Consider the following 24151-nt stretch of genomic DNA (forward strand, 5'->3'; position numbering starts at 1 on the left):
TCAGAGCATTCCCACAAAATATTCCATGATGAAGTAAAAAAAAAAAAAAGTGAAAACCAGCAAAGGGAGGATCTACATAAAGGGACATCAACCAAATGTGAAACTAGGACAAATCAAAAACCAGAAATAAATCAAAATGACAGGGAATAAATAAATCAAAATGACATAATGTCATTATTATTGATATCTCAATAATAACCTTGAATGTTAATGGCCTAAATCAATCAATCAAAAGACACAGATTGTCAGATTGGATTAAAAGCAAGGCCCAACAATATGCTGTCTTCAAGAGACTCACCTCATGGGCCAAGACACCACAGGCTGAAGGTGAGAGGAGGGGAGAACTTATCCCTCATAGGGATGCGTAAACAAGCAGGGGTTTCCATCCTCATCTCAGATAAAGTAGACTTCAAACCAAAGTAAATCAGAAAAGACAAAGAAAGACATTTCATACTTCTTAAGGGAAGTATATATAAGCAGGACATAACAGTTATAAATATTTATGTCCCAAACAGTGGAGCATCTATGTACATCAAACAAACCCTTCTCAGTTTCAAGAGTCAAACAGACCATAATACAATAACACTGGGTGACTTTAACACACCTCTCTCACTATGGAAAGATCTCCCATTCTCTGGAATAAACAGAATTAATATTGTCAAAATGGCCATACTACCAAAAGCGTTATACAGATTTAATGCAATGCCTATTAAAATCCCAATTTGTCTCTAGACACAGAGACAAACCCACATAAATACAGTAAAAGACAGCAAATAATTAAAATCAGAGCAAAAATTAATAAAATTAAAACAAAAGAAACAATTGAAGAAACTGACAAAACAAAAACGTGGTTTTTTGAAAAAATAAATAAAATAGATAAACTCCTGCCATGCTAACAAAGAGAAAAAGAAAACTCATAAAAATTACTAAAATACAGGATGAAGAAGGAAATATCACAAGGGTCACATCTGAAATACAGAAGGTAATTAGATACTATTTCGAAAATTTATACTCTAATAGAAAATATCAAAGACATTGTGACAAATTTCTAGAGACATATGAACCACCCAAACTGAATGAGGCGGTCATACATGATTTCAACAGATCAATTCCAAATAATGAAGTAGAAAATGCCATCAAAAGCTACCAACCAAAACCCAGGACCAGATAAATTCTCAGCCAAGTTCTACAAGACTTTCAAAGGAAAATTAACACCAATATTCCTCAAAGTAGTCCATGAAATAGAAAAGGAGGGAACCCTTCCAAATTCATTCTATGAGAGTAATATCACCGATACCAAAACCAGCAAAGATACATCAAGGAAAGAAAACTTCACAAATCAAGGATGAAATTAAAAAATTCTTATCTCTGATAAACATTAATGTGAAAATTCTCAATAAAATTCTGGAAAATCACATACAAAAACATTTTAAAAAGATAGTGCACCACGATCAAGTAGGATTCATCCCAGAGATGCAGGGTTGGTTTAACATATGGAAATCAATAAATGTAATTCATCATATTAATAAACAAGAATCGCATGATCATCTCAATAGATGCAGAAAAAGCATTTGACAAAGTACGACACACCTTCATGTTCAAAACACTAGAAAAACTAGGGATAATAGGAACATTCCTCCACATGGTAAAAGCTATATATGCTAAACCCAAGGCCAGGATCATTCTAAATGGAGAAAAATTGAAAGCATTCCCTCTAAAAACTGGAACAAGACAAGGATGTCCTCTTTCACCACTTCTAGTCAACATCATCCTTGAAACTCTAGCCAGATCAATTAGACATTAAAGGGATTCAAATAGGTAAAGAAGCACTCAAACTATCACTATTTGCTGATAACATGATTCTATATCTAGAAGATCCAAAAAATTCCAGAGTAACAGGATATAAAATCAATACCCATAAATCAAATGTATTTCTATATATCAGCGATGAATCCACTGAAAGAGAAATTAGAAAAACTACTCCATTCACAATAGCCTCAAATAAATAAATAAATAAACAAACAAACAAACAAACAAAACACTGAGCATAAAACAAAACAGAACAAAAAACTCAGAAGATGGAAAGATCTCCCATGCTCCTGAATAAACAGAATTAATATTGTCAAAATGGCCATACTACCAAAAGCATTATACAGATTTAATGCAATTCCTATTAAAATCCCAATGACATTCTTCATAGAAATAGAAAAAGCAATCATGAAATTTATTTGTAAAAATAAGAGACCCAGAATAGCTAAAGCAAACCTTAGTAAGAAAAGTGAAGCAGGAGGCATCACAATACCAGACCTTACACTGTACTACAGAGCTATAGTAACAAAAACAGCATGGTATTGGCACCAAAATAGATTTGTAGACTAATGGTACAGAACAGAGGACACAGAGACAAACCCACATAAATGCAGTTATCTCTTACTAGACAAGGATGCCAAAAACATTCACTGGAGAAAAGATAGCCTCTTCAACAAATGGTGCTGGCAAAACTGGAAATCCATATTTAGCAAAATGAAATTAATCCTCTATCTCTCACACTGCATAAAAATCAACTCAAAGTGGATCAAAGACTTAGACACTGCACCTAATCAAAGAAAAAATAGGCATTATTATAGACATCATTACTGTATGTATATATGTGACTATATGACCAGTATGATTCTGTAACATGTACACTCAGAAATTATATCCCATCTATGATAAAAAATAAAAAGAAAATAATAAATTCGGTGTACTGAAATTTGCAGTTTCTGCCAATACAGCATTTTGAATCATGCTATGTTCAGTAAAAATGTTATAATAAGTCTATAACCAAAACTCATTCATGAAATATAATGGTCTTCTACTAGCAGAACTGGATTATTATAGCTTTCCAAATGTATTCTAAATAAAAATAATTTAAAAATCAATTCAAATAATTCAGAATAAGTACTTTATTTCTTAATCCCACAAAACTGAAACTATCATTTACATCAGTTACAATAGCAATAATAATTAGAAACCAATTTGTAATAACTCTTGAAAACACTTATGAGCATAAAACAGAACAAAACAAAACAAAAGAAAAAAACTGAATACTCTTTAAATTGATGATAATCTGACTGCTGTGAAATGCCCACTTTGCAGATGTATAAACAGCATGTGCATTCAAAACAGAGGTTTAATTTATTTAAGACAATATTCCAACTAATCCCAATGCAGTTTTCAATTACATGTGCAAATTTATACAGAATCAAAAAATAAATCTCTCCTAATATATAACCAGCTTATTCCACACCAACACAACAACTGTGAAAACCACGAGGTCTGACTAAGGGGGAGAAAAATGAAACCCAGCATCAAAAGTGCATGGACTTCAATGTAACTACAATCTTGCCATTTACTTCCACTTCTATTTAAAAATTTTTTTAAAAAGCTTCCTTTAAACTATACATCTAAAAGAAAAATGTATCTTTCATATACTTTTTTGGAATTTAGAAAACATACGTAATCTTCCTTTGGTTTTGATAAGTTCTAATATGGATTGGTAGTGGGGCAACTGGATTCTTTAAGAGAGCTCTATAGAAGAGATGAATACAACATACTATAGCTTCTTTAAGAAGTAAGAGCTGAAATGTTAAGCATTCCTTGTATTGCTTTTTAATATATTAAGGAATGCTATTCTTGTAAACAATGGCTTTAAAGAAATACTGAGACCAAAATGCATTACTAGCAGATATCTACAAAAGGTCACCAAAACTATCCTGGTTTGTAAAAACAGGGAAAACGTTTTTGGAATTTAGCTTGCTAGAAAAGATGCTACCATATTTCTGCCTTTCTACTTTTTCAGATTATCACAATTAAACATCAGAAGATTTTTCCCAAATAAATACTGATGTAAATGTTGATTTCAAGGACACACAACTTTCATAAGAGTCTACTTCTCAGGCACTTCGCCATTCATTGAGATGGAAGCAGCGCGGCTCTGATGCAAGTCGCTGGACTCCTGTGGAGAATTCCCTCTGGGAGAGTTGGCGGGCACCAGGAGCTGACTGGTGGATGTAGGCGCAGCAGCATTTAGTGGCTTTGGAGAATGAGACGGGGGTTTGTGCAGGTTGCTCTCCTCACCAGAAGTGGACGAGTATCTTTTTCTTCCAAATTCCTCACCAATAGGGGGCTGCAGATCATGAAAGACAACAGAGTTGACAATTTGACTATTTTTCTTCCTTCAAAATCTACGACCAGACTTTTTCAATGAGGGGGGTAAATAATTTTGGTTCTTCGACAGATTTTGTTAGTCTAATGAAACATTAACAGCAACTTAAGATCTTAAACTTGAATTTCCTAATGACAGCTAACTGCCGCATCTGCTCACTCTTTCACTCCACATACGCTTATGAAACCTCTCTCATGTTCTGAGGCCCGAGCTACATACTAGGGCGTGTCACGGTTTGGATCTGACGTGTCCCTCAGAAGCTCCTGTGTTAATGCAGGAATGTTTGGAGGTAAAATGGTTGGACTGTGAGTCCATCCCAGTCTGAATGGGCTGACTGGGTAGTCACCGTAGGCTGGAGGAGGTGTCACTGGGGTGTGCCCTGGAAGGATGCATCTTACCTGTGGCCCTTTCCCCCTTCTCTGCTCCTTGGCCGCCATGAGCTAAGCAGCTTTCCGCCGCCGCCGACCCTTCCACCATGATGTCCTGCCTCACCTTGGGCCAGAACATGTCCTAAACTTCTGGAACAGTGAGCCAAAATAAACCTTTTCTCCAAGTTGTTCTTGTCAGGTATTTTGGTCCCGGTGACACAAAGCAGACTAACAGAGGGCATAAGCATAAGGCCGGGTCTCCTGCCTCCAAGAAAGTGTCTTCTGAAAGGCCATTTTTCCTCTTTATTCAACTTCTGTCAACTGTGAAGCATTATGACTCTAGTCCCTTTCTCAACACTAAACACCTATCGTAGGCTTCCAATAGTGTTGTAATGTTTAAATAACAGGTGAATGCAAGCAACTGAGGAAAAAAGAGGCCAAGTCAAAGAGCAGGTTTCAAGTTTTCTCTAGAAGTCCTGTGATAAGGAAACTGGAAAGCATTAGTGATGATGCCAACGGTAAACATCTCCAAACCTAATACCCAGAAAGCTCCCAAGCCCACTCAGACTGCAAGCAGAAGCAGGTGGAGGGCAAGAGGCAGTCAGCGTTTAAAATAAGCCAGCTTTGGACGCCTTCTCAGTTACAGACATTGGGAGCCACTAGGCTAATATTTTTATTTGGAGGCAAGTTAAAATAGTAATCTCCCATCTTGCTCAGTCACTCCAGAAGAATGACTCTTAATTCCAGGGATATGGGCACCTCCAACCCCATTCCTGAGCCACCATATCCAGTTCCACAAAAGTACGAGACAAATAAATTACAACACCACTGCTAGTGAGAAATTAGTAGCATATCCAGATGAAAGTCACTAAATCTAGAAAATGTTTAAGGACATGGTATGTTAAAGTGAACTGACAACTGCACTGTGGTTACAGAAGGTGTTCACATTTGGGAAATCTGAGTGAAGAGCATATGGTAGTTTTTTGAGCTCTTCTCATGCCTGTTTCCAAGTTTGATTTCAAAACTGAACAGTTAAATTTTCAAAATAAAAAATTAAGATACAAAAATTATAAAGTGAAGTCACTGATAAGAGAGAGAAATATATGAGTAATAAAAAGAGGAAAAAACTTACATCAATACGGAAGTCTTCTAACTTCTTAAAACTACAGAGGTATTCCTGAAGTTTTGGGTCAATGGACCGCGTCATCGACTGAGAATATTTCAGATAGGCCCAAAACTTTTCTAGTCCATATAGCTGACCTAATAATAAAGAAGAATTTATACTATAGATTTTATAGAATTTTGAAAAATGATTCATATTAAATGTGATTCAACCAGCAAGAAACCATTTATCTTACAAAATATACTTTATCAATAGATCTTAAGACTATCAATAGATCTTAAGAATCAGATTCATAATGAATAACAATATTGGAAGCTAACATTTACTGAGCCTTTGCTATGAAACAGATATTATTTAAGTTATTCGGGATAACTTGTTTGTTTTTACCAGATTCCAGAGGCTTTCTTGGTTTCTTTCTGGAAATCCTTAATGATGAGGATATTAAGGATTAAATCCTTAATCCTATATGTCAAATTTAACTTGAATCACACATAACCCTGTAAGGGAAGTGCCCTGTAAGGCAAGTGCATCTGTTATGGACGAGAAAACTGAGGCTGGCAGCTTGCCTAGGCTCACGTCGCTGCCAAGCACTGGCACTGGGTCTTGGGTAGAGCCTGGGGCCCAGGCCTGCTCTCTGCCCCACTGTGCCCTGCTGACCTTCTGAGCATGCCTGCTGGCGTTACGTAGGATGTGAGTTCACCTAATGGAACATCAGTGAGCAGCCATGTCTGTCAAGGGAATATGACAAAGACAGCCCCACGAGGGAGACACTGAGGGGTCGTTTCCCAGGGCCCTTGGGAAGGGCCTGCTTACTATATGGTACCTGTCATTTATCACGAGCCACATAGTGGCCTGAAGTCCTAGTAGTTTTCCTTAAAGACAAAAGCTACAAGCTCCTCTGTTTTTTGACAGATTCAGATTGATAATTTTCAGACAGAAGATTCGTTTGTTTTTACCAGATTCATAGTCTTTTTTGGTTTCTTCTTGGAAATCCTTAAAAATTTCTTGTCTGAATTTCTTTTCCAGTCCATAACTATAAAACCGGAACAGACATTCTAACCCATACCTATGCAAAGAAAACAAAAGGTGTATGATGAATTTTTTGCTATAAGAATGCAACATATTTTGTGGTCAATGTGACACATGTGATCCTAAGTGAGACATAGGTTTTAGTACACAGACTTTGAACTGAAGGCCAATTAGTGACACTTAGCTGGCCTTGCTACTGGTTTCACTGACTCGGCTACAATACACAGTGAGTGTGCACTGGGAACCTGCAGAATGAGAAGCCGCCCTTGATGGCCAGTGTGGCTTCTCTAGATGGGCACTCTCTCTCTCCTTGGTATTTCTGAAGAATTGCAAAATATTTGGTGACATTAGGAATATTCTAGATTTTCCCAAACTAAGATTTATAATGATGTGTCTGTCCACAGTACTTAATACTCTTGAATATAATCTTCATTCTGAGACCACACTCTTGTGCCCTGGAGCCTAGCTGTGATCGACCCATTCAACTACAATGAAACAAATCTAATTAAACGGATCCTCAGAGAGCCTCGCTGCTTTACTTTTAAGTACGAGTGATAGCAGATGTACTAACAAAGGAGCTAAAACCTCTGCTTAAGGCAGACAGCGAGTGTCGTGGCTTCTTAGTTCTAGGCAACAGATCGGCAAACTGTGGACTCAGCCTTCAACCAACAGTGATGAGCAGGACCCATGAGTGGACCAGGCCGTGAAGGCGGCAGGACTATGTCTGGCTCAAGATGCCGCAGTTAAAGACCCCTCCCCATCCTTCTGAGTGCCTCAGTGGAGCAGAGGTGGCAACGTTGCTGTCACTGGTAACGTAAGTTTGACCGGCTGTTTTCCACAGGCAGCAGCATATGTGAGTGTGTATCTCTTTTGTAACTAGCTTATTTCCAAAATGGACAGTGATGGTCTGTCCAAAAGAATAAATAAGTTGAGCAAGCCACCAAAAGAAATGCAGGGCCCCCAGCTGCCGCTAAGCCTCTGCTCTGCAGCCTGGCATGATGTTGCTGAGCTTCTGACGGAAGGCCACAGGAACCGAGGATGAAAGGGACACCAAGAGGCAAGGGCTGAGCTGGGACAGAATGACAGGGGGCAGGACAGCAGGGGGAGGACGGCAAGTAGGGGCAGAGCCCAGCACACCATGGACAGCTGTCCAGAGGGAATGGAGCCCTGCTCAGTCGAGAGCTAAGGACTGGTGGAAGGGAGGGGGACTGGACATGTGTCAAGAGACACCTGCTTTTTCTTATCTCCAGAAATCTTCAAGACTGGTGTGGCTCTGAGAAGCTTCCACTAGGGGATATGTGCGCACTTGCAAGGGTGGTCAGCTGTGTAGGGTCTGGGGAGAAGGACCTTATGCTCCCATTCAGCCCCGAGTCACCTCTGAGAAGGTTCCTATTGATGTACCTCCTGCATTCGCGACCTTGGGCAGGTTCCCCCTCACTGGGCCAGGGCTGCTCTGTGCGAGCAGTGAGACACGATGGGAGTGACAGTGTGTGACCTCCTTGTACAATCTGCACAAGAGCACGCACCATCTTGGATCACTTCCTCGGGGTGAAGCCATGTTGTAAATCACCCTCTGGGGAGCTGCCATGGCCAGAACGCAGATACAGCACAGCTCCCTGTCAGCAGCCGTGTGAAGGAACAGGGTCCTCCAGCCCAGTTCCAGTCTCCAGAGAGACCTTGGGCCAGAACTGCCCGGCTAGAGAGTTCCTTCAGTCCTGACCCTTAGAAGCTGTGAACTCATAATGCTTGCTGTTTCAAGCTTCCCAGCTTTAGGGTAACCTGCCAGGCAACAGCAGGTAATGCATACGGTTCCTGCTCCAGTTATGTGGTGCTGCTTTCCTGGTTCAAAATCAGGTGACTTGGGCTGGGATAGTGGCTCAGCAGTAGAGCACCTGCCTAATACAGACAAGGCACTGGGTTCAATCCTCAGCACTACATCAAAAATAAATAAATAAAAATAAAGGTATTATGTCTGCCTACAACTAAAAATTATTTTTAAAAAATCAGGTGGCTTTAGTACTTATGGCTCAGCGATAGAGCGCTTGCCTTGCAAGTGCAAGGCCCTGGGTTCGAGCCTCAGAACCACATAAAAATAAATAAATAAAATTAAGTTAAAAAAAATAGGTTCATGGGCTGGGATTGTGGCTCAGAGGTAGAGCACTCGCCTACCATGCATGAGGCACTAGGTTCGATCCTCAGCACCACATAAAACTAAAATAAAGATATTGTGTCCATCTATAACTAAGAAAGAAATATTTTTTTAAAAAATAGGTTCATAAGTAAAATGCTAAAAAAAAAAAAAAAACCACTCCAAGTATAAACATATTAGAAAATATCTGACCTGTAATTCTCTTTTGCATCTTCCCAAGCAAGTTGTCTGAATTCCTCATACATCTTTTTATTGAAGTGATCTCTAAGGAAGAAGGACCAGAAACGAAAGAGGGTGTTCATTTCTTGGGACTGTCCAATTCCCAGGCATTTCCTCTCTGGAAAAAGTCAGAATATTAAAACATTTTAAAATCAAATGTACTTTAAAAAGTTGACAGAGTAGATATTTTACATGGCACTGGCCAAATCATAAACAGCTGTCCAAGTAACAAGAAGAATACACTAAATTTCATTTCATAATGTGCCTAAGCTACGAAATACATGAATAAAGAACATATATAAACAAATTTACTTAACGGTGATTATTTACTTATAAGTAAAACAAAATTAAAGAATCTTAACCAGGGCTGGGGTTTGGCTCAGCGGTAGAGCGCTCGCCTCGCACATGCGAGAACCTGGGTTGGATCCTCAGCACCACATAAAAATAAATAAGTGAAATAAAGGCATTGTGTCCAACTACAAATAAAAAAATAAATATTTAAAAAAAAGAATCTTAACCAGATATTAAATGACACGATGTAAATTTTGCAGAGTTCTATCTTTAGCTATAACACTGGAGGATAAAGGACAAGCGTCTTACCACTCAGACATCTTCGACGATACTTGTGATACACTTGCTGGGTGAAGCCGTTTTCCTTCAGGAGCTCGTGAGAAGGGTGCTGGAACTTAGGGAAGGAATGCGGAGCACATCCACAGCTTCCCACCAGTGGCACCCCTCCTGAGGGCGGAATGTTGGCACTGCTGTTTGAGGAGGGGGAGAAAGCCTTCAAACTGAAATATCCAGAACCAGTGTGTCAACCCATTTGTCCTGAGCAGTGCAAAAGCAAGTAGCCCCCCCCCCCGCCCCCGCCTGAGCTCAGCTGGTGGCAACAGATCTACACACACAGGGGTGCTCAGGCTGCGCTAACAGGCCAAGGGGGAAGTGGAGAAGGACAGGTGAGGACATCTCATGCTGAGACAGTCAGGAGAAGCAGACCACTGAGCCTCATTACTCCTCCAGATCCCTGACGAATGCAGTTCAGATTCAGTGTTTGAATTATCGTTAAAGAACTGGAGAAATTTCCAATTTAACTTGAGTAATCAATGATATAAATGGATCTATGGAAATGAGGGACAAAATCTGGCATAAAACCAAGGTAATAATCTCATTATCTCAAAGACACACCTGCAACTCTACAGCAGTTCCACCTCTGAAATACTCCCAAGTCTGTGTTTTCCTTCTCATCAGTGCTCCACTATTTAAATCAGGTCTTTCTCTTCTGTCGCTTGAATTAACTGCTCTCCTTGTTTTTCCAGGCTCCCTCCTCTAACCTGCCACCAAAGTTATCTTTGTAAGACTGGAGCTCCCTCAGTGGTTCTTTTGGAGGGCTCCCGGGAACCTTGGGGAAGTCTGCAAGATCAAAGCTGTCTTCACAGGGACACTAAGACACCGTTTGCTCTTTCTACCTGTTGAAATTTGTCCTAGCGGTTTGTAAAACTGCTGATGTGACTGAGGCAGGGGCACTTGCAATGAAACAAAAATTAATGCCACCTTCAATAAGGAATCCTTGAAGCAGAAAAAGAAGGTTTATGAAATCTAAACCCTTGAGTACACATCTTTATGTATGTGGCAAAAATGGGGTAGAAGCTGCAGTTTTGCAAGATGAAATGTTCTGGAGCTCTGTTTTAGAACACAAAGGTGCTGACTGCACACTTAAAAACGGGTAAGAGGGTAAATGTCACTATTTTCTTAACCACAATTTCATAAATCAGGAGAGAAACACAAAGCACTTTTGTGGCCCACTGAAGCACAGTGGTGGCCTCAAAGTGCCATTCAGGGGTGAGGGAACGTGCTGTTTTGGTCACTGGAGTGACGCTTTAAATTAGGAAAACAACCAATGATGTGGTCATTCAGATTTCATTACGTGTCAGATGTTTCCTCAAAAATGAACAAAAGGGGTCTTTAATGACAATGAAAACGGCGGAACACCTGTTTCCAGCAGCAAAATCGGAGACGTTAAGCAAAAATGAGATCTTGGAGATTTTCTATTTGTGTAATTTATGAGCCTAATACCTAAAGACTTTTCCCATCAACACCTTAAGACTCGACTTCTTTTATTTTTTGGTAACTGTTAATTGAACCCAGTGGTGCTTTACCACTGAGTACCCTCACCACCACCCCCCCCCGCCCTTTTTAAATGTGAGACAGTACTCTGAATCTCAAAAACTTTTCTAATAAAAGCAGTGGTGAAATTTTTTTAGGAGAGAGAGAGAGAGAGAGTGTGTGTGTGTGTGTGTGTTGTGTGTGTGAACACACCCAGCATAGTAGTTACTGTTTTAAACACTGTTCACAAGTACATAATTCATCAACATTAAATACATTGCCAGTGTTATCACCCTTCACCTTCCCCAACAAAAACTGTACCTATTGAACAATAACACGCCCCTCCCGCTCCCGAGCCCCTGGTGAACCTGACTGTTCTAGGCACTTCGTATCAGCGGGATCATACAGCGTCTGGCCCTCTGCAGATGAACTAGGCGTGCACCCAGACTTCACGCCCTTCCATTTCACTGTAAGTGTACGTCACCTGATGTTCGTCCAGTCACCTGCCCATGCTCACCTGGGCTGCCCATCTTTTGGCTGTGGGTGATGCTGTTGTGAACAGTAACAAACCAATATTCTTCAGGTCCCTGTTTTACTTCAGAATTCAGAGCCAGGAGTAGAAGGCCTAGGTCCTACAGTAATTCTGTGTCTTCATGGTTTTGAGAAAATGCTGGTGGCTGCAGCACTTCATACCCCAGCAAGGCAGCACCGTGCCCAGTTCCCCACACCTCGCACTTACTCCTTTTTAAAGATTCTATGTCTGTATTAGTCAGCTCTGGCTGCTCCAACAAGCAGCAGAGACTGGGTGCTAATGAAACAGAACTCATTTCCTTACAGTCTCAGAGGCTGAAGTCCAAGATGGAGACGCCAGTAGGCTGGCTGGCGAAGACAGTCCCTGTACACAGAAAGCCGCCTTCTTGTGTGTGCCTGCACGGTCTCTCCTCTGGGTGGGCCTGCAGGGTCTCTGTCCCTGCCTCTTCAGTAAGAATGGCTGGAGCAGGCCTCCTCCCTTCAGAAGGGCCCCGTCTCCAAGGACTGTCACATCAGGGGCCAGGGTTTCAACGCAGTTCAGTTCATAACGCCGTCCCAGGGGTGCAAAGTGGCATCTCATGGGATTTTTCTAATTTGTGCTCCTCTAATGATTAACTGTGTTAAGCATCTTTTCCTAGGCTTAATGACTACTTGCACATCTTCTCTGGAGAAATATCTACTGAAGAATTTTGCACATTTAAAAATAAAGTTGCTTTGTTGAGTTTTCAAAATTCTTTATATATTCTGGACTTGAATCCCTTAACAGATGTCTGATCTTCCATATCTTCCCATTGGGCTGTCTTTTCTGTTGGTAGTATCCTTTGATGCACGAGTGTTCACGATTTTGATAAAGTTCATTTATTTTTCTCTTTTGTTGCCTGTGCTTTTGGTGTCGTACCCACGAAACTGATGACAAATTCAATCTCATGAAGACTTTCTCCTACGTTTCCTTCTCAGAGTTTTAAAGTTTTAGCTCTCAAGTTCAGGCTTTGAGTCCTGACCTTGAGAGTTAAATTTTTTTTGTATATGGAATACAGCAAGAATCTATCTTCATTCTTTTGCATGTGGTTACCGAGTTTTCCCAGCACCATGATTTGAGAAGACTGTTCTCCTATTGAATAGTTTTGGCATCTTGGTCAAAAATAAATTGACCATATCTGAGGGTGCCAACACTATGCAACAGGTGGTATCTGGGAATCAACAGTGACCACATATATTAATTATTAACAAGAAAATACACATGATAAAAACACAAATCTTAAGAAATCTCAGAACTCAACATTTTAACTAAATGTTAATGAGGGAATATTTTCCACCATTATCTGTTGATCTCAAAATACCCTGCTGCAGTAGACAAATCGAGAGTTCAAATAGAACTCGAAAACACTAGTAGCATTCCACTGATGGGCGGAAGAACAACACACTTTTTCTTTGAGGGGAGATGTGTTTGATGAGGATACAGAGAGACAGAGGTGAGGTGCTGTGGCCGCTTTGTGTTTCCTCCCCTCTTCCCCTCTCCAGCATAAAACATTGGTTGGCACACAACCGCCCCGCTCCAGTGGTGCCCCAAAATCTGTTCTGAGGTACATAACCATCCTAAAAAATTTAACACTAAAAAGAAAAAAATACTTCCAGCTAATAGTCAGATAAGTTGTTTCCTGACAAAAGGGGAAAAAGTCAAAATAATAATTGCCAGGTATGGTGGCGCACACCCGAAATGCCAATAACCCAGGAGGCTGAGGCAGGAGGATCGCAAGTTCAAAGCCAGCCTCAGCAACCTAGTAAGACCTAGTCTCGGGGAAAAAAAAAAAAAATTTAAAAAGGGCTGGGAATCTAGCTTAATGGTAAAGTATCCTGGGTTCAATGCCGAGTACCATCATCATTTCAATAATCATGACTGTAATTAGTATCATTGTTTTTGGTCTCCATATTCTTTTTAGTTTGAGTAGATGGTTTAGCACATCAGTTTTGTCAATGAGTCTCTACTAAGAACCTACTGGATGCCATTAAGAATCTGGGCTCTTTCCAAAAATAACTTTTGTAGACCTCCATAGTTTATAAATCTAAGCATTGGCATTTGTGAAAAGTAACTGCAATGGAGACCAGCTGGGCCCACTGACTCACGTCCTTGGTTTCTTTTTGCTGCTTACATTGTTCTATATTTTCCTGACGTTTATTCAGAGTGACCATTTTCAATGGACCTTCAGATCAAGGTGGTACCTGACAGAGGGTGCTCGTGGCCCGTGGTCTCTGGAGTCCATGACCCAGCCAACATGACACTCTAGAGGGGGGTCTCTGCTGTGCCTCGTCTTTCTCTTCCTGGGACTCTGAAGAAAAAAAGGCCAGACATCGCAGTCACTGTCAGTAGTGTGAACTTCACAAATAAATCAAACCCTCTGCTGTAAGCCAGCTCAGACATTTTCATACTGTGGATGACACATTGTGAAATCACATGAAGTCACAAAACTCCAACATCTCCCATACAAGTTGCAAGATTTAACAAGACCCTTTGCTAGGTTTGTAACACCAGGGTTGCAGGAAACACAGCTCGATTCTTCATTACACCCTCTGATCACCTTTGAGGACTCCACCCAATTGTAAAGAAGCTCATTTTTTAACCCAAGAAAACGTCGTGATGGTAAGTACCATTTTTAAATGAATTCTTACAATTTAAAAATCTACATTTAAAAAAATGTGACAGGAACTTGGTAATGTCCAGGGGTACGCCATGCAGGCGCGTGTTCCTGGCTGTTTCATTACCTGTAGATCAATGGCTTTTGGTTCTTTAACAACAGGATAAAATCTGGGTGTTTTGTCAGGATCGTGCAGCCTGGGTGTTCGGGGGGTCCTGGGTGTCCTTGCAGGATTAACCCTTGGAGATTCTGGAACCGCCGTGGGCAACGAACAGGCCACTGTTGCTAAAGTTTTTTCTGAAACATCAAACAACTTCTGAGCTAATTAATCGGTCAAATCTGCAAAATAAGTAGCTCTTAAAAGTATTTAGATGCTAGAAAGATATTTTATTTATTTTTTTTTTAAAGAGAGAGTGGAGAGAGAGAGAGAGAGTGAGAGAGAATTTTTTAATATTTATTCTTTAGTTTTTCGGCAGGCACGACATCTTTGTCTGTATGTGGTGCTGAGGATCGAACCCGGGCCGCACGCATGTCAGGCGAGCGGGCTACCGCTTGAGCCACATCCCCAGCCCTAGAAAGATATTTTACTTTGAGGATAGCTCTTCAAATTCTTTTCATCAGAACAATTTAAATATATCAGAAAGAATTACTCAAAAAAAACCCAGTGTTTATCTTTCTAAAGAAACACTGAGGCTCTCTGTTATACTCCCTAATCCACCTCCCTCCTGCTTTTCCTCCTCAGAGATATCCATGCTCTTAAATTTGGTATTTCAATCTATGACTACATAGGTAATAAATAATGTGATTCTGCATAATCAACTTCACATAAGTGACATTATATACTATATCCATCATTTTCTAAGGTTTTTTTCATGTTACATTCATGTAGATCTGAGTTTTCATTTCTACTGCTAATATTATTTCACAAATATATCAGAATGTGTCCATTCTCCTACAGACATTTATGTCATTTCCCGTTTTTGGTTTAGCCCACCACACTGTGGCCAACCTTGTGAAGCACATCCTCTGTGCGGGTGTGTGCCTTTTTTTACGGCTTATTTGGAGTGGATGCAGCATCTCTGGGCTTTCTGATTACTCACTGCAGACAGCAGGCTGCTGAGGTTTCACAGTCTTACACTCTCACAGCAGCCGGGGACGCTCCAGGATTCACACCCTGGTCAACACTGGGTTTTGTTCAGACGCTTATTAAGTATTTTCTCAACTCATGGATTCAAATGGCGTTTGTCCCCAGTGGAGGTGGACACGCTTTCCTCTGCCTGCTTACCACTCACACTGCCACTCTTGGGAGCCTGCCCTGCGAGTCCTTTGGCAATTTTCCTAGGGCGTTTGTGTGTGTGCAGTACTGAAGACTGAACCCCGGGCCTTGTGAAATCGCTCTATCACTGAGCTATAGCCCCAGCCCTTTTTAAAATTTTTTTTTATTTTGAGACAGGATCTAAGTTTCTGAGGCTGGCCTAGAACCTTCGATCCTCCTGCCTCAGCCTCCCCGGTAAATGGGATTGCAGGTGTGCACCACCTCTCCCGGCTTTGGGTTGTTTTACTTACTGATTTGGTCATGAAAATCTTAGGTAAGATACTAAGAAAGTCTGAGGAGGGATCAAGTGGTGGTGACAAAAATTCAGGCTCTATTTCTTATGTGGTTTTTCTTCACACGTACTAACTTCTTTTGATTTATATAGCAACCTTTTGTTCTTTCATTCAACAGGATAATATTAAATGCCTACTGTCTGCCAAGCACTATTCTAGGCACAAGTTTATAAAGCCAAAAGTGAACTTACCCACTTGCCAACTCTTCTCTCAATATTGTTACCAGAACGATTATTCTGAGAACAAATTTGGGCACATTTCTACTGAAACTCCTTCACTGTTTCCCCTTTGCCTCTAGAAGCTTAGATGCTTATCCTCCTTGACTTGCCTCTCTGTCCTTCTCCACCACAACCCGGATGACCCAAGTAGCGCCCAGCGATCTGGTCCTGGCTCCTTGCTCCACGTACTTTCTAAGATTCTCCCTGTTCTGAAGGTTCCCGACCGTCAACTTCTGTGTGCTCAGCTGGACACATACCCTTCCTCCGACACCCAGCACAGGTGTGAAACACTCCCTGAACATTTCTTGCCAATAGAATTAATTCTTTTTGAGCCATCTCTGCATTTTATCCATTCATGGTTCCTGCTACAGTTTGGATCTAGAATGTCCCCAAAGGCCCATGTGTTGAAAGGCTTGGAATATAGCTCAGTTGGTAGAGCGCTTGCTTCACATTCACAAGGCCCTGGGTTCGATCCCCAGCACCACACACACACACACACACACACACACAAGGCTTAGTCCTCAGCTTGGACATACAGACACAGACACAGACACACACACAAAAGGCTTGGTCCTCAGCTTGGAGCTACCGGAAGTGAAGAAACCACTCAGGACTAAGGTCTCATGGAAGGTCAGATAATATGGGGTGTGCACCCAGAGGGGATAACAGGGCCTGCCCCCATCTCTCTGTGTTCACTTCCCAGCACATGAGATGAACAGGGTTCCTGCCACAGGTTCCCATCATGATGCGCTGTGCTGCTACAGGACAAAAGGCAATGGCCATGTCACCATGAACTGAAACCCTTGAAGCCCGTAAGACAAAAACACTTTCCTCCTTATAAGTTGATTATCTTAGTATTTTGTTGTTACAGTAACAAAAAGCTAACTAACACAGTTTCATGTATTAAGTTAAAATTCATTTTCTAATATATCATCCCCTAGACCCCTAGAGCAAGTAAAAGCACAGCCACAATCTTATTGAACATCCGAGGAGTATCTCCTCCCCAAAGGAAGGCTAATCTCAACTGAATTGTTCTCACAACATTTCCTTATACCCAAACAATATACAACCTTAAAAATATGAGCATATACTAAAAAAAATGTTAAATCTAGTACTTTTATAAAAGAAATATACAAAGATATAGAAACAGCAACTACCCGGAAAGACTGAGCTTCCTAGCACCAGATTATGGTATCTACATTCCATTTTCCACTATCAGGTCTCCTCAAAAAAATAAAGTCTGGAGCAGAAAATTCATAATATGAGCCCAGGAAATCTTGACCCAAAAAGTAATTAAGTTTTGTTTTGTTTTATTAAAACACTAATACAGGGGCACTTGTGAGACCTGGGTTCGATCCTCAGCACCACATAAAAATAAGTAAGTGAAATAAAGGTATTGTGTCCAACTATAACTAAAAAATAATTTTTTTAAATACTATTACAGGTCATAAACAGACTTTAGGGTTCCTACCAGTTAAAACAAAGTTATGTGGCCACAGTAAACAGTGACTGAAATGGATTAAAATCATCAGATAAATAAGCTCCATGAGTTCATAACGACAGTTTAAAACTCAATTACAATTGCAGGTTGCTAGGACATCAGCTTCTTATTCTGAAAATCAATCAACTGAATTTGTAAGAGAAGGATTTGCCCTTCCTTTTGTATAAAAGTCGAATGGCAGGGTAAACCAAGAGTTGATAAAGATCTTGAAAGAAGAATTCTCAGTAAGAAGCGTCAAAGGGTCGACAGAACCAGAAGGTGACTGTTGTGCAGCTCGGCTGAGACAGAGGCTGCGGGAGCTCACTCCTGTTTGGTTAAAAGCCAGAGAGGAGCCGAGTTCCCTTCAGTCATGACATGTGGCAGACGATGAAGGGTTTCCAGAAGGGACCTGATCTGGAGAAGTGATATCCGGAAACAGATGGGCAGGCAAAGGTGTAAAAAGAATGCAGACGGCTGGCACCAGCTGACCACGGGTGAGAGGGGCACGCGGAGTTCACCAACAAGTCTCTTCACTTTTACCTGAACCTGGACGTTTCCACTGACAAAAGTTAAATTTCATCTCAGTCTTACATTTGTTTTATGTAATGACACTTACCCACTAATAAAGATAGATGTGTCAATTTTATGAAGACTGAAATCTACAAAGTGCTTTAGTTATCTAAAAATAAACGTTTTACAACATTTTTACAGCATATTATGTATCGATTCATAATATTTGACATAATTATTAAAAATAGTTCACTGTAAGCACAAAATATTTATGGCAGATATTGACATTTCATTAGAAATGTAGACATACAGTTAGGGAATATTAACCTAGCAACATTTTTATCAACTACAAGTTGGGGCTGACGTGTGAACCTTATTTAGATGTTATAACTCCTTTTAATCAAAATCCTAGGTGGGCTGGGGTTGTGGCTCGCCTAGCATGCATGAGGCACTGGGTTCGAACCTCAGCACCACATAAAATAAATAAATAATTAAAGATACTGTGTGTCCTCTTAAAACAAAAAAACAAAAAAAACTTAGGCCATCTCTTATACATGTATTGTCACAGTAGCATTTTTTCATAATAGGCAATGCTGTAAACAATCCAAACGTCTATCAATTATTGATTGGGATTGACTACTGGGATTTATTTTGTGGGGGGGTGGGTACTGGGGATTGAACCCAGGGGCACTCTACCACTGAGCTACATCCCTAGACCTTTTTAATTTTTTGAGACCGCATCTCACTAAGTTCCTGAGGCTGCCTGGAATTTATGGTCCTCCTGCTTCAACCCCCCAAGTTGCTGGGACTATAGGCCTGGCCCATGGCACCTGGCTAGCAATAAAAGGGAGCAATATACTGATACATGCAATGACATATACGAGCCTCTATGAACCTCAAACATATAACAAGTCAGACACTTTACTATGAATCATGACTCCATTTATATAAAATTTCAGGGAAATGCAAAACTACAGACAAAGAGAGCAGGTGACACTGCCTATGGCTGACGGTGAGTGTGGAACTGATGGCAAAGGAACAGGAGGAACCTTTTAACAGGGGTTTGTCCTAAAACCAGCCCGTGGGGCTGATGCACAACCATCCAGATTTATCACAACTCATCCATTGGTACACTTCAGGAGGTTTCATTCCTACAGTATGTAAATTGCACTTCAGAAACGCTGCAGCTGGTGCAGTGGTGCTCGCCTGTAATCCCAGACTTGGGAGGCTGAGGCAGGAGGGTTGCGAGTTCAAGGCCAGTCGGGGCAACAAAAATAAAAGGGGGGGGGTGCTGGGGATGTGGCTCAAGCGGTAGCACGCTCGCCTGGCGTGCGTGCAGCCCGGGTTTGATCCTCAGCACCACATACAGACAAAGATGTTGTGTCCACCGAAAATTGAAAAATAAATATTAAAATTCAAAAAAATAAAATAAAATAAAAAAATAAAAGGGCTGAGGATGCAGTTCTGTGATATAGCACCCCCAAAAGCTATGAAAAATCAAAATGAAGCAGACCCTCTGCTCTTCAGGGCACCTCAGTTGTGACTGTTGACCCCACAGTTTTTACTAAAAGCTTGTAAGAGGACAGTGACACTACAGAGACTTGGCTGAAGCAGTGATTTGAAGTGTGGTCCCTACAGCACCCCCGGCATGTCCTCAGACCCCACCTCATGTGCTGGATCCGAATCTCGGTACAGAGCCTTTAACCTGTTTCAGCAGGTAAATTTAAGAACCACTGGATTACGGTGTATGATTTTGGACTGCAGAGTATGATCTTGGAGTAAGGAGTATGACTTTTTACTACTTAAATTTTCCAAATTTCATCACTACTAAATCAAATCCTCACACAGTTTCGTAACTTGGCTATGGTAGGCTTGTGTCACCCCCTGTATTAGAGACAGGATGGCCTGTCTCCCTCTCCTTTACTGGTCACTGAACCCAGGGGCACTTTACCATTAAGTGGCATCCCCACTCCTTTTTTTTTTTTTTTTTTTTAATTTGAGACAGGATTTCGCTGAGTTGCTGAGGCTGGCCTTGAACTTGTGATCCTCCTGCCTCAGACTCCTGAGTAGCTTGGATGACAGGGGTGTACCACCACTGGAGCAGGAACAGTCTTGATGAAAACACAACTTAACACGATGCTGTCAGTGTCCACAGGGAGCTAATAGAAAAATGCCACGTAAGGACTGGCACTTCAAGTTCTTTCCCAATAAAAACACTGCTAAAGCAGAGTTTAGCAAACTTTTTCTCTAATGCCAGACAGTAACTATTTGGGGACTTTGGGTCACGGAGTGTCTGTTGAAACAACTACCTTTTCAGCAAGAAAAGTTTCAGCCACAGGCAAAATGTAGGGCATGGCCTGTGGGGCCACTGCAAGCCAGTCTGGGCCCAGGGATGACAATACGCTGACCACTGAACTAGAGCAGTCAGGCAATTTGGATCCAAATATTGGATCTGAACTTTGCTTGTAAAATAAGTTTTTACTGTACTTCACATACTCAGTAAAGCAGAGGAAGCAGAAACATTGAAAAGAGATAAAGACAGGCTGGAGGGTAGGTAGAGCATTTGCCTAGCACGTGTGAGGCACGGGGACCAATCCTCAGCACCACATAAAAAGCAAACAAATAAAAAAAATAAAGATATTGTGTCTGTCTACAACTAAAACATGTATTTGTTTCAAAAAAGAGAAAAGAGACAATACAGAGGGACCCCAGTCAAACCTCTATAGAAGTAAAGGCAGGGCTGGGGCTGGGGCTCAGTGGTAGAGCACTTGCCTAGCACGTGTGAGGCAACGGGTTCCATTCTTAGCACCACATAAAAATAAAGGCATCAGGGCTGGGGATGTGGCTCAAGCGGTAGCGAGCTCACCTGGCATGCGTGCGGCCCGGGTTTGATCCAATGTTGCCGCCGAAAATTGAAAAATAAATATTAAAATTTTCTCTCTCTCCCTGTCTCTCTCTCTCTCTCTCTAAAAAAAAAAAATAAAGGCATCATGTCCATCTGAAGAAGAAGAAGAAGAAGAAACCACAGCTAGGATAAAATCCACACTATTAAAAATAAGTCAGACACTAAGGAAGAAGAAAACACAGAAAAAGGATTAAAAAGGAAAAAAAAAAAAAAACCAAGCATTAGTGAGATCAGAAACTACTCCAAACTGCCTGACCTATGTGTAACTCAAATGTCTAAAGAAAGAGAGGAAAGAGCAGAAGAGAATTCCCGATTCCATAATTTAAAAGAATGGCTGAAAATATTCCAAATTTGATACCCAAAACTCAGTGAGTCAAAGCATAAGCACACGAAGAGAACACATCAAGGCAATCATGATTAAATTTCTTCAAGTTAAAAACAGAATCAACAGAAATTTGCAAATCTCTATAGCAGAGAAGGAAATAATCAAAAAGACCTGGCTAAGGCTCTGGAAGCCGTGGGACACCACCGTCCAGGGGAGGAAAACAATGCAGGCCTGGAAGTTAAATGTCTTCAAAAATGATTGTGAATAAGTAGTAGCTGAAAACTGCCCTGCTCAAGAGAGGACTCTATCCTGGATAAACCTTAGAAATCCCTAAGCTGACCTGTTACACTGGAACTGCTGAACACTTGGGACAAAAATATCTGGAGAGAAGCTGGACAGAAAAAATGCTACCTGAGTGACTGGATGTCTCCATCCAAACCCACGGGGGAGCACTGCGGGTGCTCCGTGGTCCAGGGCTTGCCCAACGTGGGTAGCCTGGGGCTCATCCCCAGCTCTGCAAAACCCGAAACACAAGCGTGGAGGCCAGAAGTGGCCACGGTTTGTGTTTTTTTTTTTTTCCCGTGGTGCTGGGAGGTGAACCCAGGGCCTTGTGCACGTGAGGCAAGCACTCTACCAGCTGAGCTTCGTCCCCTGCTCCGGTGGCCAGGTTTTAAAGTGCTGGAGGAGAAGATCTGCTGACCCAGAACTCCATCCCCATGGCACGGGAACAGATCGCAGCCCACTGAACTGCTCCAGAGAGGGATCGCTCCAGCAGGAGAGGGAGGAGCCCAGAAGGAGCCCGGGACTCACCAACGGAGGAAGAGCAAGAGAGATGGCCAAGTCCAGATAAAGAGAAGAGATATTCTCCTTTTAAGTTCTTAAAAACATGCTTCATGGCTAAAAGTGAAAGATGCCCCATCATCAGATGGGTTTTCAATGTATGAAATATGATACTTAAGATAAGCATCACATAAGGAAGCCCAGTGGGGTGAAAGTTTCTACTGTCTTATTGAAATGGGAAATTATTGATTATTCATAAACCATAAAAAGTTGACATATTTTGTAACCCTTAGACATCCACCAAAAATATTACATGAAAATATGTATGTGTCCAAATTCATACTAGATATGTTAAAATGGAATGCAAAAAACCACAGCTAACCCAAAGGCAGCAAAGGGAAAAAAAAAGAAAGAAAACACATAATAAAAAGTAGAACTAAATCCAAACCTATCATGATTACATTAAATCCTCTGAACACCAGTTAAATGCAGACTGTCAGACTGAATAAGAAGAGGACCCAACCATGGGGCTGGGGTTTGGCTCAGCGGTAGAGCGCTCGCCTATCACATGTGAGGCCCTGGGTTCAATCCTCAGCACCATATGTAGATAAATAAAATTTAAAAAAGTTATTGTGTCCCCTTACAACTAAGGAAAAAAAAAAAAAAAACGAATAGCACCCAACTATATGCTGTCTATAACCAACTCACTTAAAATAGAAGGATGCGGCTGGGTGAGGGGAGGATGGAGAAATCTATCACACTGCCATGCAGAGAAAGCTGGGATGGTTACGTTAAGGCAGGAGGACTGCAAATTTGAGGCCAGCCTCAAAAACTTAGTGAGGACCTAACAATTTAGCAAGACCCTATCTCAAAATAAAAAATTTAAAAAAGGGCTGGGAATGTGGCTCAGTGCTTAAGAAATGCAACTAAATTAGTGCTTGAAAGGAAATATGTAGGATTAAATGCTTTTATGGGAAAAGCCTGAAGTTGATAATTCAGACTCCTGCCTTTAACAGGTATCAGGAAAACACCCAAATTAAGAAATAAAACAAAAGCACTTCTAAGTAACTGATGGGTCAAAAAATACTCAATAAAATATATTTGGAATTGAATGAAAATGGAAGCACTTTCAAAATCATGAGCTATACCTAAGTGAAAGTTCTGGAAGGAAACTTGCAGTACTAACTGCTTATAACAGAAAAGAACAGCATCAAGTGAAGGATCTAAGTTTCAGGAAGGATAACTAGAAAGTGAGGAGCAAGATAGGCCCAAACCAGGATGGAGGAAATAATAAAGAGAAGAAATTAATGAAACAGGAGGAAAAAAATCAATCAATGAAAATAGAGAACTTTTTTAAAAAGATCAAATTGATAAAAAGTAGAGACACTAAAAGAGAAGCAAAGAGCCTGTTGGTGAGGTGGGCAGGTGGCATGCAGGACTGCCCTCCAGCACAGCCAGACAATGAAGGAAACAGAGTCCTAGCTGCTCAGGGGCTGGGGCAGGAGGGTCGCTCAGGCCCTGGAGTCTGAGGCCAGCTGGGCCACACAGTGAGACCCCCATCTCTAAATAAGCAAACAGCATCAACATGTCACATGCTTGCAAGTCTTTTGAGTCTCAATCTAATCAAGCCTCTATTTCAAACCAGCAGCTATAGAAATTCAGGGCCAGAAACAGGTTAAATGAAACTACAGAAATGCAATCAGCAAATTCCAAAATGTGAGGGAGGTCACAGCACAATCTAGTTTCTTCAGCAATATCCTGCAAGGAACAGTAGATTGTAAGGAGGAAAATACCAGGACACTGGAGAGTAGGGGCCTTGTCAGGATTAGAGGGCTTGGACCTCATATGCACACCGATGAAGAAAATCCAAAAAATGGACAAAAGAGGAACTGCTATTAATTTTAGATGTGGTAATGGTACTGTGTCACTCATGTGTTAAAGGAGAGAAGACACAGAGAAACAC

At 41.1% G+C, this 24151-nt stretch overlaps 1 protein-coding gene across 10 annotated transcripts in view; it reads right to left on the reverse strand.

Annotated features, from left to right (window-relative positions):
- Positions 1 to 2930: 2930 nt before the first annotated feature.
- The window catches only part of Larp1b (La ribonucleoprotein 1B), a 93421-nt gene continuing 72200 nt past the window's right edge, over positions 2931 to 24151 (reverse strand). For 7 of the 10 annotated variants that reach the window (XM_076864271.2, XM_076864268.2, XM_076864267.2 and 4 more), the window contains exons 13-19: positions 14490 to 14659; positions 13950 to 14056; positions 9696 to 9886; positions 9069 to 9213; positions 6655 to 6764; positions 5708 to 5835; positions 2931 to 4168 (exon numbers count right to left, since the gene is read on the reverse strand). In XM_076864271.2, the coding sequence (XP_076720386.2) occupies positions 3929 to 4168; positions 5708 to 5835; positions 6655 to 6764; positions 9069 to 9213; positions 9696 to 9886; positions 13950 to 14056; positions 14490 to 14659 (1091 nt within the window). In that variant the 3' untranslated portion in view covers positions 2931 to 3928. The remainder of the gene's footprint in view (positions 4169 to 5707; positions 5836 to 6654; positions 6765 to 9068; positions 9214 to 9695; positions 9887 to 13949; positions 14057 to 14489; positions 14660 to 24151) is intronic. The other 3 variants (XM_076864277.2, XM_076864269.2, XR_013092129.2) reach the window with 2 other exon arrangements.

The sequence above is a fragment of the Callospermophilus lateralis genome, chromosome 8 (assembly GCF_048772815.1).
Source record: "Callospermophilus lateralis isolate mCalLat2 chromosome 8, mCalLat2.hap1, whole genome shotgun sequence".
NCBI classification, from domain to species: domain Eukaryota; kingdom Metazoa; phylum Chordata; class Mammalia; order Rodentia; family Sciuridae; genus Callospermophilus; species Callospermophilus lateralis.